Source organism: Spea bombifrons, chromosome 1, assembly GCF_027358695.1.
Source record: "Spea bombifrons isolate aSpeBom1 chromosome 1, aSpeBom1.2.pri, whole genome shotgun sequence".
NCBI classification, from domain to species: Eukaryota; Metazoa; Chordata; class Amphibia; order Anura; family Pelobatidae; genus Spea; species Spea bombifrons.
In genome coordinates, this window is record NC_071087.1 from 78367844 (window position 1) to 78383379 (window position 15536).

Here is a 15536-nt window from a genome sequence, read left to right on the forward strand (position 1 = left end):
CCCCAGTGTCGCCTCTGTCCCCATTCAGCCCCTCCCAGTGTCACCTCTGTCCCCTTTCAACCCCCCCATGTCATTGCTGTCCCCATTCAGCTCCCCAGTGCATGCAGAATATTTTCGGAAGTATGCTTTTCATCCATCACTTGTGCATGGAGAAGGAATGATCGGTAGCCTGCTGCATCAGCTTCCTTAGACTCACCGGGCTGCCACCAGTGTCAAGGAAAGAAAGGCATGCTGCCCGCTAGGTGCACTCCATAAATCTATTGTGAAATGTACACACTGACCATCAGCCTTGGAAAGCTCCTCTTTCACTGCTGAAACACAGGACCAATACAGTGAGGGGACAATATTCCTACTGAAAGTGGAACGTGAGGGAACTGTGTATTGTGGAGCCACTGCCATCAATCATTGAGAAGGATGTACCTCCAACAGCAATGAACTGACCACTAAGTTGGGTTATTTTATTGGCCTGATGTTTGGGCATTGACCTCCTGGAGTGGAATGCCCCAAATTCTTTCAGGGTGGGCTGGACATGTTGCAGTGCTCCAACCTGCCTTGGTGTTTGGCTGCCAACACTAGCTGTAGATGCTATTGGCTCTGAAGCAGGTCTTGGGATTATTCCACTCTCTCTGGAGATGGTACTAGTTGTTGTAGTAGTACCACGGCCACCAGCTATGCTGCCTGCCCTACGTTTTCTGCCTCTTTCCCCAATAACACAGCATTATGCTTCATCACAGCACTGATGAAATGTCCAGACACCTTCACTCTGCTAATTAGCATCATGTTTTCACTTTCCATAGCGCCCTTCTTCTACACTTTCATAGTGCTCCCAAATTGGACTTTTAGGTGCTGCTTCTACTGCTCTGGGTGGATGAGCAGCAGCAGGACTAGTGCTGTGAACACTGGCAGATGGCACATTAATCGTCTCTAGGCTCTCTACACTAACAGTGGTCGTTCTTCTTATTGGCACAGTTACAGTACTGGTGGTGGCACTGCTAACTGTGCCAATGCAAACAGTAGTACTGGCCATAGAAATGGTAGCAGCACTGCTATTTTTTTTAAATTCTACTAAATTTGGTAGGTTTTGCTGTTGGTGGTGGTGGTGATGATAGTAGTAGCAGAGAAGGTGAAGGCTCAGGGGAAAATCGTGCACTAGTCATTCGTAGACTGCTCCCTGAGGAATCTGATTCCTGACCACTCATCTCCTCTATTCTCTCCTCCACTTCCTAGCCCGATCAAATGAAATACCTGCTAGGCTGGAGCTAAGACTGATATCATGACTACTAATTTAATAGAACTAGCAGGAAGAACAGAGCCTAACTCTGCACTTTGCCTCTCAGTCTCATGCTCCTCTGGTACCTCGCCAGATGGAGTTCCACTACTTGTAGCTCTTTCTCTAACTGTCTTTACAAAAGTATGCCTTTTTAGAGGTGGTGCTAGGATTGAATGATGTGGTGGTAGTGATGGGAACAGCAGGCGCAGCACTAGTGGTGGTGGCCAACTTTCGGCCAAACGTGCTCTGCTTGGCACCTTGCATGCTGCTCGTGGAAGAGGAAGATGCTGCTGTGGGCAAAAGGCACATTTTACTCACTGGGCTAGTAGTAGTACTAGTTGTGCTACCCTTTAACTTCAGTGGTGGTTCTTGTGCTTTCGGCTTTCCGTAAAAAAACATAGAAGCACTACTACTGCCTGCTATTGGTGCCTTTCCTTTACTGGATGACATAGATCATTCAAGCAACGATTCCCCAAATAACAACCGAGAGCTTGACCTACTTGTCTGACTAGACTGACGCAAAGGCTGCATCGTAGAAGAACTGCTGCTGCAAGATTAGCTTAATTTTAAAATTAAAAATGATTAACTAAATTATTAACTAATTAATAATAATTATGAGGGATTTCTTATGTTAATATAATTAATAATTTCTTATCAACTGCTGGCTTAAGCTTAAGGGTAGTAGTGGACTGATGTGGGATAAATTAACTTTATTTTCTACCTGACAGGATGGCTCAAGCACGCTAAGCTAATGTAATACAGCTAATTTAGCTAGCTAAAATGAATTATAATATTATTCATTATAATTTTTAACACACTAGTAGTTGTCTACACTAGTATACTATGATTGATATTTAATATTATATTACTATTAAATTATATTTTTAATTAATGATAACAACAGTTCATCTTAACTTATTGAGTGACTGTCCTGATTTTAGAATACTAAGGGAAGACAGTAGGCAAGCAGTATGCACTGTCCCTTTAAATACGTAAAGGGAAAAAACAAAGTACAGGAGGGAAGTTTATTTCAAGGCAGGAGAAATGTTTTAACAGAGATGTCTAAAACCCCATCTTAAGTCAGGCCATTCGGTGTGTCACTCCTCAATGGGTCAGCTACAAGACAGTTTCTGATCTCCCCAACTGACCAATTTACACTCTGGACAGGGTCAAGTCAGTACAGCCTTAATGGTAGGGCGACCAAACGTCCCAGGTTTATAAGGTGTACATTTTTTGTATAATTTTTATGCCTATGGCTTAATGGGTTTGGGGGTTGTGAACGGGGGCAGGAGGGTTATACTGGCTAGATGTTATGCTAGGGCAATAGGATGTAAGGTTTTATAATTATTTTTATATATATATTTTAATTTTTTTATATTATTTAATTTTTTTTTTACACAAAAATGGTTAGAGGTCCTCTTAGGGATCTCCTGAACATGCCAGTGATGTCACAATGACATCACAGCTCACATTATAATTGTTTTAGTATTATTTTTATTATTATTTTAATGATTTTTTTTACTATTATTTTTAAATGAATTAACATTTTTTTTTCTGCTTTTCTGTTTCAGGACAGGAGGGGGAGTGAGAGACATGGTTTCTCACTCCCCTCCCCGCGATCCCCCTGCACCGATCACACTGTGATCTGTATGCAGGTCCTCACAGACCTGCATACAGATCGCAGCGTCTGTGCCTCATCGGAGGACAGGATATCCCCTGCAGGGCATATCCTGTCCTCCGATGACCTTCCGGGTTACGTCAGCAGTGACGCAACCCGGAAGGGAATGCGCGATCGGGCAGTTTGAAATGTAACAGCTTTCCGGCTTTCATGCCGGAAGCTGTTACATCAGATCAGACAGCAGAAAGCCGGCGATGCCGGCTTCTGCTGTCAGTGGGGAGTCCAGGCTGTCAAACGAAGGGCTGGACATATCGGGACGTTCATAGGGGTTTATTAATAGGCGTTTTTTGGACATCCCGGTACGTCTATAGGAGATTGAAGGGGTTAACTCCACCCAGGGGAAGCTGGAATCCAGAGGAGTCACGTGAATTTACAGTATCTCACAAAAGTGAGTACACCCCTCACATTTTTGTAAATATTTTATTATATCTTTTCGTGTGACAACATTGAAGAAATGACGCTCTGCTACAATGTACAGTCTGTATAACAGTATAAATTTGGTTTTCCCATCAAAATAACTCAACACAGCCATTAATGTCTAAACTTTGGCAACAAAATTGAGTACACTCCTAAGTGAAAATGTCCAGATTGAGCCCAATTAGCCATTTCCCCTCCCCGGTGTCATGTGACTCGTTAGTGTTACAAGGTCTCAGGTGTGAATGGGGAACAGGTATGTTAAATTTGGTGTTATCGCTCTCACACTCTCTCATACTGGTCACTGAAGCACAACATGGCACCTCATGGCAAAGAACTCTCTGAGGATCTGAAAAAAGAAGAATTGTTGCTCTACATAAAGATGCCCTAGGCTATAAGAAGATTGCCAAGACCCTGAAACTGAGCTGCAGCACAGAGGGCAAGACCATACAGCGGTTTCACAGGACAGGTTCCACTCAGAACAGGCCTCGCCATGCTGGACCAAAGAAGTTGAGTGCACGTGCTCAGCGTCATATCCAGAGGTTGTCTTTGGGAAATAGAAGTGTGAGTGCTGCCAGCATTGCTGCAGAGTTGAAGGGGTGGGTGGACAGTCAGTGCTCAGACTATACGCCGCACGCTGTATCAAATTAGTCTGCATGGCTGTTATCCCAGAAGAAAGCCTTTTCTAAAGATGATGCACAAGTTGCTGAAGACAAGCAGACTAAGGACATGTATTACTGGAATCACGACCTGTGGTCTGATGAGACCAAGATAAACTTATTTGGTTCAGATGGTGTCAAGCGTGTGTGGCGGCAACCAGGTGAGGGGTACAAAACAAGTGTGCCTTGCCTACAGTCAAGCATGGTGGTGAGAGTGTAATGGTCTGGGCCTGCGTGAGTGCTGCCGGCACTGGGGAGGTACAATGAATGCCAACATGTACTGTGACATATTGAAGCAGAGCATGATCCCCTCCCTTCGAAGACTGGGCCGCAGGGCAGAATTCCAACATGGTAACGACCCCAAACATACCTCCAAGATGGACTGGCCAAGCATGTCTCCAGACCTAAACTCTATTGAGCATCTGTGGGGCATCCTCAAACATGATGTCATCATGGAGGAGTGGAAGAGGACTCTAGTGGCAACCTGTGAAGCTCTGGTGAACTCTATGCCCAAGATGGTTAAGGCAGTGCTGGAAAATAATGGTCGCCACACAAAATATTGACACTTTGGGCTAAATTTGGACGTTTCCACTTAGGGGAGTACTCAATTTTGTTGCCAAGGTTTAGACATTTTTGGCTGTGTGTTGAGTTATTGTGGTAGGAAAACCAATTTTTCACTGTTATACAGGCTGTACACTCACTACTTTACATTGTAGCAGGGTGTCATTTCTTCAGTGTTGTCACATGAAAAGATATAATCAAATATTTACAAAAATATGAGGGGTGTACTCACTTTTCTGAGATACTGTACGTCACATCACTCCGCTCCATCCTGCTTCCCCTGGGTGATACAAGAGAAGTGCTCATACAGAGTCCGAACAACGCAGAGAGAAGCAGCAGCCCATGCGGAAGCCTGCGAGTGGCACAGAGCGATCTGCAGTTCAGGTAAGGAGGTGGGGGAGGGTGTATGAATGAGTATGCGTGATTGAGGGAATGAATAAGTATCTGTGAATGAGTATATGAATGAGTGGATGAATGTGTTTAAATGAGTAAATGAATGAATATATGGATCATAGCATGGATGTGTAAGTGGGGGGAGGACATGGCACATGGAGGCTGTTTGAGGCTAGGATGGCAAGTCTTATGCTTTAAATCTGGGTGTTGGGCAGGTCCTGCGTGATTGAGGGAATGAATAAGTATCTGTGAATGAGTATATGAATGAGTGGATGAATGTGTTTAAATGAGTAAATGAATGAATATATGGATCATAGCATGGGTGTGTAAGTGGGGGGAGGACATGGCACATGGAGGCTTTTTGAGGCTAGGATGGCAAGTCTTATGCTTTAAATCTGGGTGTTGGGCAGGTCCTGCTTCCAATCTGGGTGCCATGGCTGACATGATACTAAAGGGGGGCAATAAGTAAGGGTATGGGGGAATTAATTCACAAGGGGGTGCTGGCTGGGGGCATCTCATTAATCAATACTAAAGGGGGGCTGGGTGGGATAAGTACACAATGTGGGGCTAGGTGGGGGCAATACATAAGGGTGACCACATTGGCCATGTTTTCCAGGACACATAATTTGTACATATTGCTGACAAGCCCAGATAAAATGCTGCCCTCCACAATGTCGGTGTGCTAAGCTAGTTCCAGGCTCAAATAATACAAATGTGTAAAATGAGGCCTACCAAACAGGTGTAAGCATGCTGCAAATACAGTGGTGTTGTTTGACAGTGACAAATACCAGGAGCTAAACATTTATACCTGAAGTACGACATGTGTGAAAAAAAAACCACAAAATAAATTATTATTATACTTTATTTATAAAGCGGCGACAGATTCCGCAGTGCTGTCCAAGATTAAAATTTTACAGATAACGACAAGTACAATACAATAATTGACATACAAATACAAGAGGAATGAAGGGCCCTGTTCCCGCAGGAACTTACATTCTAGGTGGATAAGGGGTGAGAAACAGGAGGTGAGGACTGCGTGGTAGTGAATGATGTTAATGTAGGGTGGGATAAGGGTTGTAAGTAGGTGAGAGAGAAGTTTTGATGTTTATGTCAGTGGTAGGCTTCCCTTAAAAGAAAAGTTTTTACGGAGCGTTTGAAGGAGGGTAGAGTTGGTGAGAGTTGGACAGCACAGGGAAGAGAGTTCCAGAGGGTTGGTGCTGCACGAGAGAAGTCCTGTAGGCAGGCATGGGAGGAGGTGATAAGTGAAGATGCAAGGAGCAGGTCATTGTTGGATCTTAGAGGGCAGGCTGGAGTAAATTTGCTGATGAGGGAGGATAGGTAGAGGGGAGTGGCGTTAGTGAGAGCTTTGTAGGATTTTGAATTTAACTCTGCTATGGAGGGACTCACAGAGAGGTGTGGCAGATGCAGAGCGTCGGGTGAGATAGATTAGTCTGGCAGTGTCATGAACCTAGTACTCACCTCACTCCATGCTCCCACGCTGAAATGTCTGAGGTCAGCAGGAGGGAGGGGGCGCTTACTGACTCTCTCACTGCAGTCAGAGACCAGCTGAACGCAGGATGCTGTCCCACTTGATGACCTCATTTTGGTGCCAAATTTGAACACATTTAAGTGTACAACTCCCATCAACCCTTGCTGAAGTATCAGTTGAAGTTGTCTCCTTTACCCAAGCGGTCTCTATTGTGTGACCCTTTGTTTACCAGACCCTGCTCCGTGACTTTGTCTATTGATACTCGCAGCCTGCCTTAACCCTTTGATTCGTGACCTGAGCTTGCTTCTGGATTTTCCCTATTGTACCTCGCCTGGATTTTTGGTGTGATTTGATTCCTGCTATTAGTAACCTACTTGCTTACCAGCTCTCGCTCTGACATTACAGGCAGAGGCATTAAGGCCAGATTGGAGGGGGGATAGTCGGGAGAGAGGGAGGCCGGTAAATAGGTTGTTGCAATAGTCTAGACGGCAAATTACGAGGGAGTGGATTAGTAGTTTTGCAGTCAGGAATGGACGAATTTTGGAAATGTTGCGTAGTTGGTTATGACAGGATTTAGAGAGTGATTACTACAACAAAGTTTGACAAAGGCTGGTAGTAGAATTGGTGTTCTGAAAAAAACAATATATAACTTGTGTCGGTACACTACATGAGAGAGCAGAAAATTACAGCTAAACATGACCACACAAAAATGTTAAAACGGACTTGGTCACGTAGGTTACAAACAATCTGGTTCTTAAGGGGTTAATAAGATCACATCTTTTACAATCTGAATTGCCTCTTGTTTGTTTTTTTTGGAGTCTGTAGAGGTGCATCTATTTTCCACTACTATTTTACATTTTTGTCAAACAGTGGAGTCAGTTGAATAGCTATTTTGTGACATTATACTGTTTCCATCACAATGTGCCATATGAGTGTGGACTTACACTTGACAGTTATGTACCATCACTTACATTTTTTCTTGATCCTTTAAGGTATCTGTACAAGCCACCTGTGTGACCCTTACTGCTATGAGCGTGGATCGCTGGTATGTGACTGTGTTCCCACTGCGGTCATTACGCCAGAGAACACCCCGTGTTGCAGCAGCTGTCAGTATTGGAATCTGGATTGGTAAATGAGCCTGCATTCTAATTATATATATTGTTTTATTATTATTTTGATGTTGCAATGCAAAAGAGGATCCTTCAGCTATTCATCACATCTCCCTACCCTTACAAAGAGCAATAAAGCACAACATATGCACTCCATCCCACCAACATCTAGTTTTCCTTATCTGCTGCTGGTGCCTGAATCCTGTAACTTGATGTCAATGTGCAAAGCCACCTATTTTTTAGGTGTTTTAGAGCCTTACATGCTCTCTCATGTCCCATGTGTTCTTATTTCAGATATACCGTATTTGCTCGATTATAAGACGACCCTGATTATAAGACGACCCCCCAAAATCAAAATATTAATTTAGGAAAAAAACAAAAAGCCTGAATATAAGACTACCCTATAGGAAAAAAGTTTTACTAGTAAATATTAATTCATGTAAACTAATTTTCATATTTAATAAAAGCTATGATTGAGAAAAATATATTTTTTATTTTCTTTTATTTGCCAACCTGCCCCCCCCAGTTATGCACATCTGCCCCCAGGCTTGCCACTCTGCCCCCAGAAATGCCTTATACCCCCCTATTTGCCACTCTGCCCCATGATGTGCCTTTTAACCCTCTATATGCCACTCTGCCTCCAGAAATGTCTTATACCTACCTATATGCCACTGTGCCCCATGATATGCCTTTTAACCCCCTATATGCCCCTCTGCCCCATGATATGCCTTTTAACCCCCTATATGCCAGAGTGGCATATAGGGGGTTAAAAGGCATATCATGGGGCTGAGTGGCATATAGGGGGGTTAAAATGCATTTCTGGAGGTATATATATATATATATATATATATATATATATATATATATATATATATATATATATAATCTGCTAACAGCAATCACACTCCTATCAAGCCAAGGCAGCCAGTACATGCTGGAACCTGGGGATGATAGTAGTGTGATTACAGCCTCTCTATGCCATGCTACCACCACCACCCCCCTTACACATCCATGCTATCACACACACACTCATTCACAAACATTTAAATACTCATTCATTCCATTAATCACACATACATCACAAAATCACCGATCAACCATAACATTAATACCGCCTGCCTAATATTGTGTAGGTCCCGCTTTTTTCTGCCAAAACAGCCCTGAACCATGCAGGCATAAACTTCGCTAGACTTCTGAATGGTTTGCTGTGGTATCCGGCACCAAGACATCCGCAGCAGGTCCTTTAACTTCCGAGTTGGGTCCTGGTGCCATGTGTTCTCCTGGTAAGCGACACATACGCACCTGGCCATCCACATGATGTAAAAGAAAAGGCCACCTTCTTCCATAGCTCAGTGGTCCAGTTTTTATGTTCGCATGCCCATTTTGGTCCATATGGACATGATGGCATCCCGTTCCACCACATCCCAAAGGTGCTCTATTGGATTGAGATCTGGTAACTGTGGAGGCCATTGAAGTACAGTGAACTCATTGTGATGTCCAAGAAACCAGTTTGAGAGGATGTAAGCTTTGTGACATGGTGCATTATCCTGCTGGAAGTAGTCATCAAAAAATGGGTACACGGCGATCATAAAGGGACAAAATTGGATAATGGAAGACTGGAAGAACGTTGCCTTGTCTGATGAGTCTTTATTCCAGCTGAATATTCTCTCTTTTTTGGACCATTCTCGAAGATGTGCGTGAAAATCCCAGTAGATCAGCAGTTTCTGAAATACTTAGACCACGGTCAAAGTCGCTTAAATCCCCTTTCTTAACTTCAGCAAGTTGTCTTGACCATGTCTACATGCCTAAATGCATCGAGTTGCTGCCATGTGATTGGCTGGATTAGTTATTTGTGTTAACGGGTGTATCTAATAAAGTGGCCAGTGAGTGTATATGTGTGTATGTGTATTTGTATTTTCTTTTTTAAAACAGTTCTACATTTTGCATAATGTGATCTTTTCAGACATCTGCATATTAGCCATTTGTATGTGTTCTGAGCTCAGGACACATACCCTGACTCCTTATTGTACTTCCTGTGGTGAGCAATAGACTGGTTCAAGTCTTTATCACCCACCTAGACACTTTGACTAATAAAAGTAAGTAGAGGAATTGACCTTGTTAGCACTGCCATAAATTCACTCTGTGTAGTGTTTGAACTAGGGAAGTCCCCCAAAACGTTATGACAACAGTTGTAGCCTTCAGGTCTGCGGATAAAGATGAATTGGAACAAAATGTAATAAAATCAAGTTTTCTTCAACGATCTTCTACATCAGCTTTTACAGTACTGCAATTAATGTTTGAATTATTTTTTTTTCCAAGGGACTTCCCCTTTATATAGGAGGAGCATCTTGCCTGTGTGACTAAACATGAGCTGCCTAAATTTGTGTGAACATTGGCGGAAAAATGTTCTGTTTATGGGTAAATAGATAAGCTTGGCATATCCTTCCAGTGAAATATATATAAATCCACAGTAGAATCTACACAGTGGCACAGAGATCCAAAACGTGCGGCTATTCGAAGGGCCTCAGCTGCCAAGGTATCAATTAAATTTGTGGGTATTGTCCAGCCACCTAGAAGTATTAAAAAAGAAAATTACATGAAGTACCTCGAACCACCATTTGCCATCTAAACATTTTACATCTCTAAACATTACCTCTAAACATCATTAGCCACTGAAGTTACTTCTAATGCAAAATTACTTCTTTACGGATCAGAAAAGATTCGCATAATACTTAAAAACTTTTATGGCAAAATAAGGAAAATATTATTACAGTATCTTCTCTGCCCACTTAATATCCAGATTTTCTTTCCCCTGTTTATCTTCCTCCACAACCTGCACAAAAACAACTATATTTCTGTTGTGCACTTCATGGCAAATTACTAATGCTTCACACTCCCCAAATTCAATTCTTTACTGCTGCTGAGTGATGCCTCTCAGTACAATTCAAAGGGTTTTAAGGGCTCTTCAAGTCAAATAACAGGGAAGGATGGGGAGAGTTGAAGTGGAGCATGGGTATGACAGAATGACTGATGAGCATTAGCAATCCTTAATTAGGAACACAGAGCTACAATTGTCCACTTCAGGATTTCAATTAGTTATCTGCTTATTGGTTTTAGGCTCCTAAAAATACTGCAAAGAATGCATAACAACTTATGTAAGTTAATTGGAAGATGATTACCCCATCAACCAGAAAAATGTCACTAATTATGAATGTGTGCCTCATAACCAGTTAATAATCATATTTACCATAGCCCCCTTAAACAGATGTTCTGTAGTATTCCATATATAGCAAAAGTCATTCTTACTTACCATCATTTTCATTTCCTGGCTATTTCCCATGGCAGCACCACTCATGGGGAGCTTCTACCTTCAGCCAATAGACCATATCTAACTGGATCAATAACCTATAAGATTCATTGGTGATCTGAATTTCTGCAGTCATAGTACCTAGCTTTAGAAGACAAGTATGGGAGGGAAGGAAAGTATGGTGAGTAAGAATCAATTTTGCTATTTCCTTGCTAACCATAGCAGTATTGAATTGGTACAGGAGGTCAGGGATTAGTGGCAACACCTAAGGGGATTCTAGTGACTTCTTCCTGAGGAGGGTCTCGTGGGTCAAAAGGGTAAGATCGTTATAACACTTGCACCTTCTGTCCAAATTTTCCTCAACATCCTGGGAACCAGGGGTATGGGTGGGAAGACTTAAGCCAGCTCAATGTTCAATGGGCATGTTAGCGCCTACATGGCTCAATGGTCAAAGTGTCTTAAGAAAAAGACTAATTCTTATGGCCAAATTATTAATTCTGGAGAGTGTCTACTCACCCTTTTCTACTCTGGATAAGCTCAAGAGGTCCGCCACAATGTTTACCTTCCCTGCGAAGGACATGTATGCCATCTGTAGTGCTGCCTCTGGCACTCTGCTTACCACCCCATTCTACCTTCTGCCATCACATCCCCCCAAATCCCTCTATCGGGCTTCAACTTCCACCTCTTCCTCTGACAGCGGGACCAAAACTCGGGCCCCAGCACCCACCTCCTTGTCCCTCAGCCTACTCCCGCGGCACCCATGCATGCTGCACCCCCGAAGGCAACCCCACCTTCCACGAGTCCACTAAGGCCCGCAACCCATCAAGAATCCCTGCAAAAGAACTACTCCACTCCTGCACCACAGCAATCGCATCCCACTCCCCACCTTAATGGAGAAAGGGACCCAGTCTCATTCCCTCTAAGACCCTGACCCCTACTCTGCATGCCCCCTTTTCCCAGAACCCCCCTCTGCGTCCTTTCATCTCACCCTGACCCCCACCCCAAGCAGCACAAAAGGCAGTGCCCAGACCAGCCCCCCCTTGCACTCGCTTGGATCTTCCAGCGCTGCTCCGTCCTGACTGGGCCCATACAGACCACGGTGCAGGTTCTATCGACCACGCTTCCTCCTTGTGCCGCTTGGGGAAAGCTCCGGATCAACACCCGAGCCCCAACTTGGCCCTCCATCTCTGGGACATAGGCACAATGGTATCTCAACCTGATACCTTGAGCAGAGCTCAGTTAAAATACATTGCCTAAAGTTACATTGCCAATGTCGAGGGTGTCAAGAGTCCTGCAAAGTGCAGGGAGGTGGCAAGTAGGACAAGAGACCTCTGTGCCAATAGAAGCACATATCTTGGCCACCAGATACACTTCTAGCAAATGAGCTTCTCATTTAATACCTTAATGTAAACACTGGGTGAATGGGGGGACCAGATACTACAGATATATACATTAAGTGCATGTTCCTTTGGGTTTGTTTGTTTGGGTCATACCTTGTTATTTCCTCCTTTCCCACAGGTTCCTTCATTGTTTCTATTCCAGTTCCCGTTTACAACAAGCTAACAGAGGGTTACTGGTTCGGACCTCAGATGTATTGCATTGAATCTTTCCCAACAATATCTCATGAGAAGGCTTTCATTCTCTACAACTTTCTGGTAGTGTACTTGCTCCCCCTGCTCACCATTTGCATCTGCTATTCTGCCATGGTCTATCACATGGGGCGACCTTCTGTGGAGCCAGTTGACAACAGTTACCAGGTAATTAGATCATATTCCATTGTAATACCCCACTGCAGAATACACAGTTAACGGGTGCAGACAATTGAAGTGTAAATTATAATATCCCCTAACATTTCAAGGGTTCGAAGCAGGACACCTGTGGTGGGGGATATGGCAAGGGGAAGATCTGGTCCCAGAAATAGGGCGAGGTGGTAGGCGAGACCATCCTACCGCCTTACCTTGCCACATTGTGTTGCTAGCGTTGCCAGGAGGCCACGTCGAGTCAGTGGGACAGCTACCCGGGACAGTGCCTGAAAATTTAGACCATTGGGTGATATGCATCATAATAGGAAGGGAAACTGGGGGTTACTGCTGGAGGAATGCAGGGTACAGCTGATTCTTTAAAAAAAAAAACCAAAAAAAAAAAACCAGCATGCATAGTGAGCTGTGTAATTGCAAGAATCATGTTTGTATTAGAAGTACAGTTCTTTGAGATGTTACATGATATACCCCCATCCCTAAATGACTACCTCACCAATTAATCGTTTTCAACATATGTGTGGGGCAACATCGTAATCTTTTACATAACATACCGGTAATTATTGTATAGAATCATTTTTGAGAATAAAAGAAATATACAGTCATTCTGTGACTAATAAATAAATTAAATATATTAAAAAATAAATAAAAGTATCAAAAGAGAAAGGGAGTCTTCCTTCACGGTGCACAGTTTAAAATTAAACATAAGATTTTCTGCAGAATCCCCCATATGCATTTGCCCCTTTCTCCCCTACCAAGCTAATTGATGTGTTGGCCATATGCATCTCCTGAGATGTGATAGATTAATGACCAACCAGCTCCTGCGCTGGCTTGAGGAACATTGCATAAGTGTGACAGGCACACCCATGGCAGCTGATCAGTGGTGAGAATCATTGAATCACGGAGGAAAAGCTCTTTTTTTTCATATTTTAAAGATTGCATAGTAAAGTGCTTTTAAAGTAATTGAATATGCTTTTTTTGGCTTAGGCTGTCTAGAGCACTAAACTGTCCTGTTAACATTAAGCAAGCTATTATGTGTTGTCAAAAACTGAACTTTTTCATGAACATAAAAAAATCAGGTAGACTAAGTAAAGCAGTATTTGACAGAGGAATCTGGACACATTTTGCTGTAAATTGCCAACGCTTTGAGTTGCTTCTCTGCCTTCCTCTGTCTGCCGTGAGCATTCTGGTCAGTATATATATTTGCTCCTGTGTAACATGATTTGTGTTTGTTTATATCAGCCTATATGTCATGTGGCTCACTGTGTTACAGATTTAACAACATTGAAACAAAGTGCACCAGTCTGAATTTACTGAACCTGTAGAATATTTAAACCTATGTGATAGAAATAAAAAGGCAAATAGCATCCTATTTTCTGCCGGTAATGGTCTCCTTTATTGTAGGTACAACTCTTGGCTGAACGCTCGGAGGTAATGCGCACCAAGATTTCCCGTATGGTAGCCGTCATTGTCCTACTTTTTACTTTCTGCTGGGGCCCAATCCAGCTCTACATCCTTCTACAAGCCTTCAGTCCCACCTTCAAACGTGACTACTACACTTACAAAGTGAAGATTTGGGCCCACTGCATGTCCTATACCAATTCTTCTGTCAACCCTATCGTCTATGCCTTCATGGGTGCTAACTTTCGTAAGGCCTTTAACAAGGTCTTCCCATTTCTCTTTAAACAGAGGGTAGCCACCACTGGGGCAGCCAATGCTAATGTCAACACTGAGATGAATTTTGTATCCTCAGGCACTTAAAAAGCAAATATGTTTTTAGGCTTGTTTTTTGTTTGTTTTTTTTTTTACTGGGGACAATTCTGTAATCGGCTACACAGAAATACAGGTTTACAAAACAATTGTGTTCAAATTCTTGTTCTGCAGAGACCGAAATCAACAGATTTTGTCGCAGGTGAAAGTATAGTATACAAAAAATGAGGTTTCTGTGTCTTGACACATCATTTAGGCTAACAGCCAGTGCTCAGAACAATATTGGGTGAGGACGTCAAAAAGGTATTGAATTTGGGAATGTTTGATCCATATTAGCCAATGTATACATTTCATAACGTATTTATTAGTCAATATTTTTCATCAATACCGCACCCACATCCAAGCCAGTAAGATGCATGCCTAAAGTACGTTTTTATAGACATAAATATGGGTGATACCAAATTGTATATAGGCGTTGCGTAATATAAACAAACAACTGCAATATTTATAGAAAACAAGATTGCAAAAACTAGCAAATATAATCAGCAGCATAATGTTGAGCTCCTGACAGCTTTATAAATATGAAGTCTAAAAAGAAAAAAAAAGGGCTCTTCCCACAGGTCTGTATAATTACAGTATAATTTAATAGTAGATGTGGAACACAAGTGATTCTATCGACAGGATATCTTTATAGATGTTATAAGATTACCTTTTAAAAGGAGTCAGGAAACTATCTCTTGAATTCTTAGTCTACAACCCCTCAAAATGGTGGATAGTGACAGGTGGGCAATATGGTCCTTGCGTCAATTGAAGGAGGATATTCCAAAAAACCACCCGAAACTGCACACTGGATCACCATACTCAAATGGGGGAAAACATGGAGGACATACATTGTGTCGATGTAGATGCATCTGTATAAAGATATTGGTATTGTATTAATTAGGCATCACTTAGGAGATATTCCAGAGAACCTTTCATTCTCTACAAAATCTGTTAAAAGGACAATATGCTGAGAATATGTGTTAAAGTATTATTATCCTGGGAAAAAAACTGCTGACTCTCTCCATGCATTTCCAGGGGGATAAAAATTGTATCATAGCTATCATATGCATTATGCAACTGTATGTAATGACTTGAGTGTCCTTTTATGCATGGGGAAAAAAACCTTTAAACAAGAATAAGGACAACA

The 15536-nt window shown here is 42.5% G+C and overlaps 1 protein-coding gene across 1 annotated transcript in view; it reads left to right on the forward strand.

Annotated features, from left to right (window-relative positions):
* Window positions 1-14472, forward strand: part of KISS1R (KISS1 receptor) — a 71906-nt gene extending 57434 nt beyond the window's left edge. Inside the window, exons 4-6 of the mRNA XM_053468507.1 lie at window positions 7457-7592; window positions 12399-12637; window positions 14042-14472. Coding sequence (XP_053324482.1) covers window positions 7457-7592; window positions 12399-12637; window positions 14042-14398 — 732 coding nt within the window. The 3' untranslated portion in view covers window positions 14399-14472. The remainder of the gene's footprint in view (window positions 1-7456; window positions 7593-12398; window positions 12638-14041) is intronic.
* The last annotated feature ends 1064 nt before the right edge of the window (window positions 14473-15536 follow it).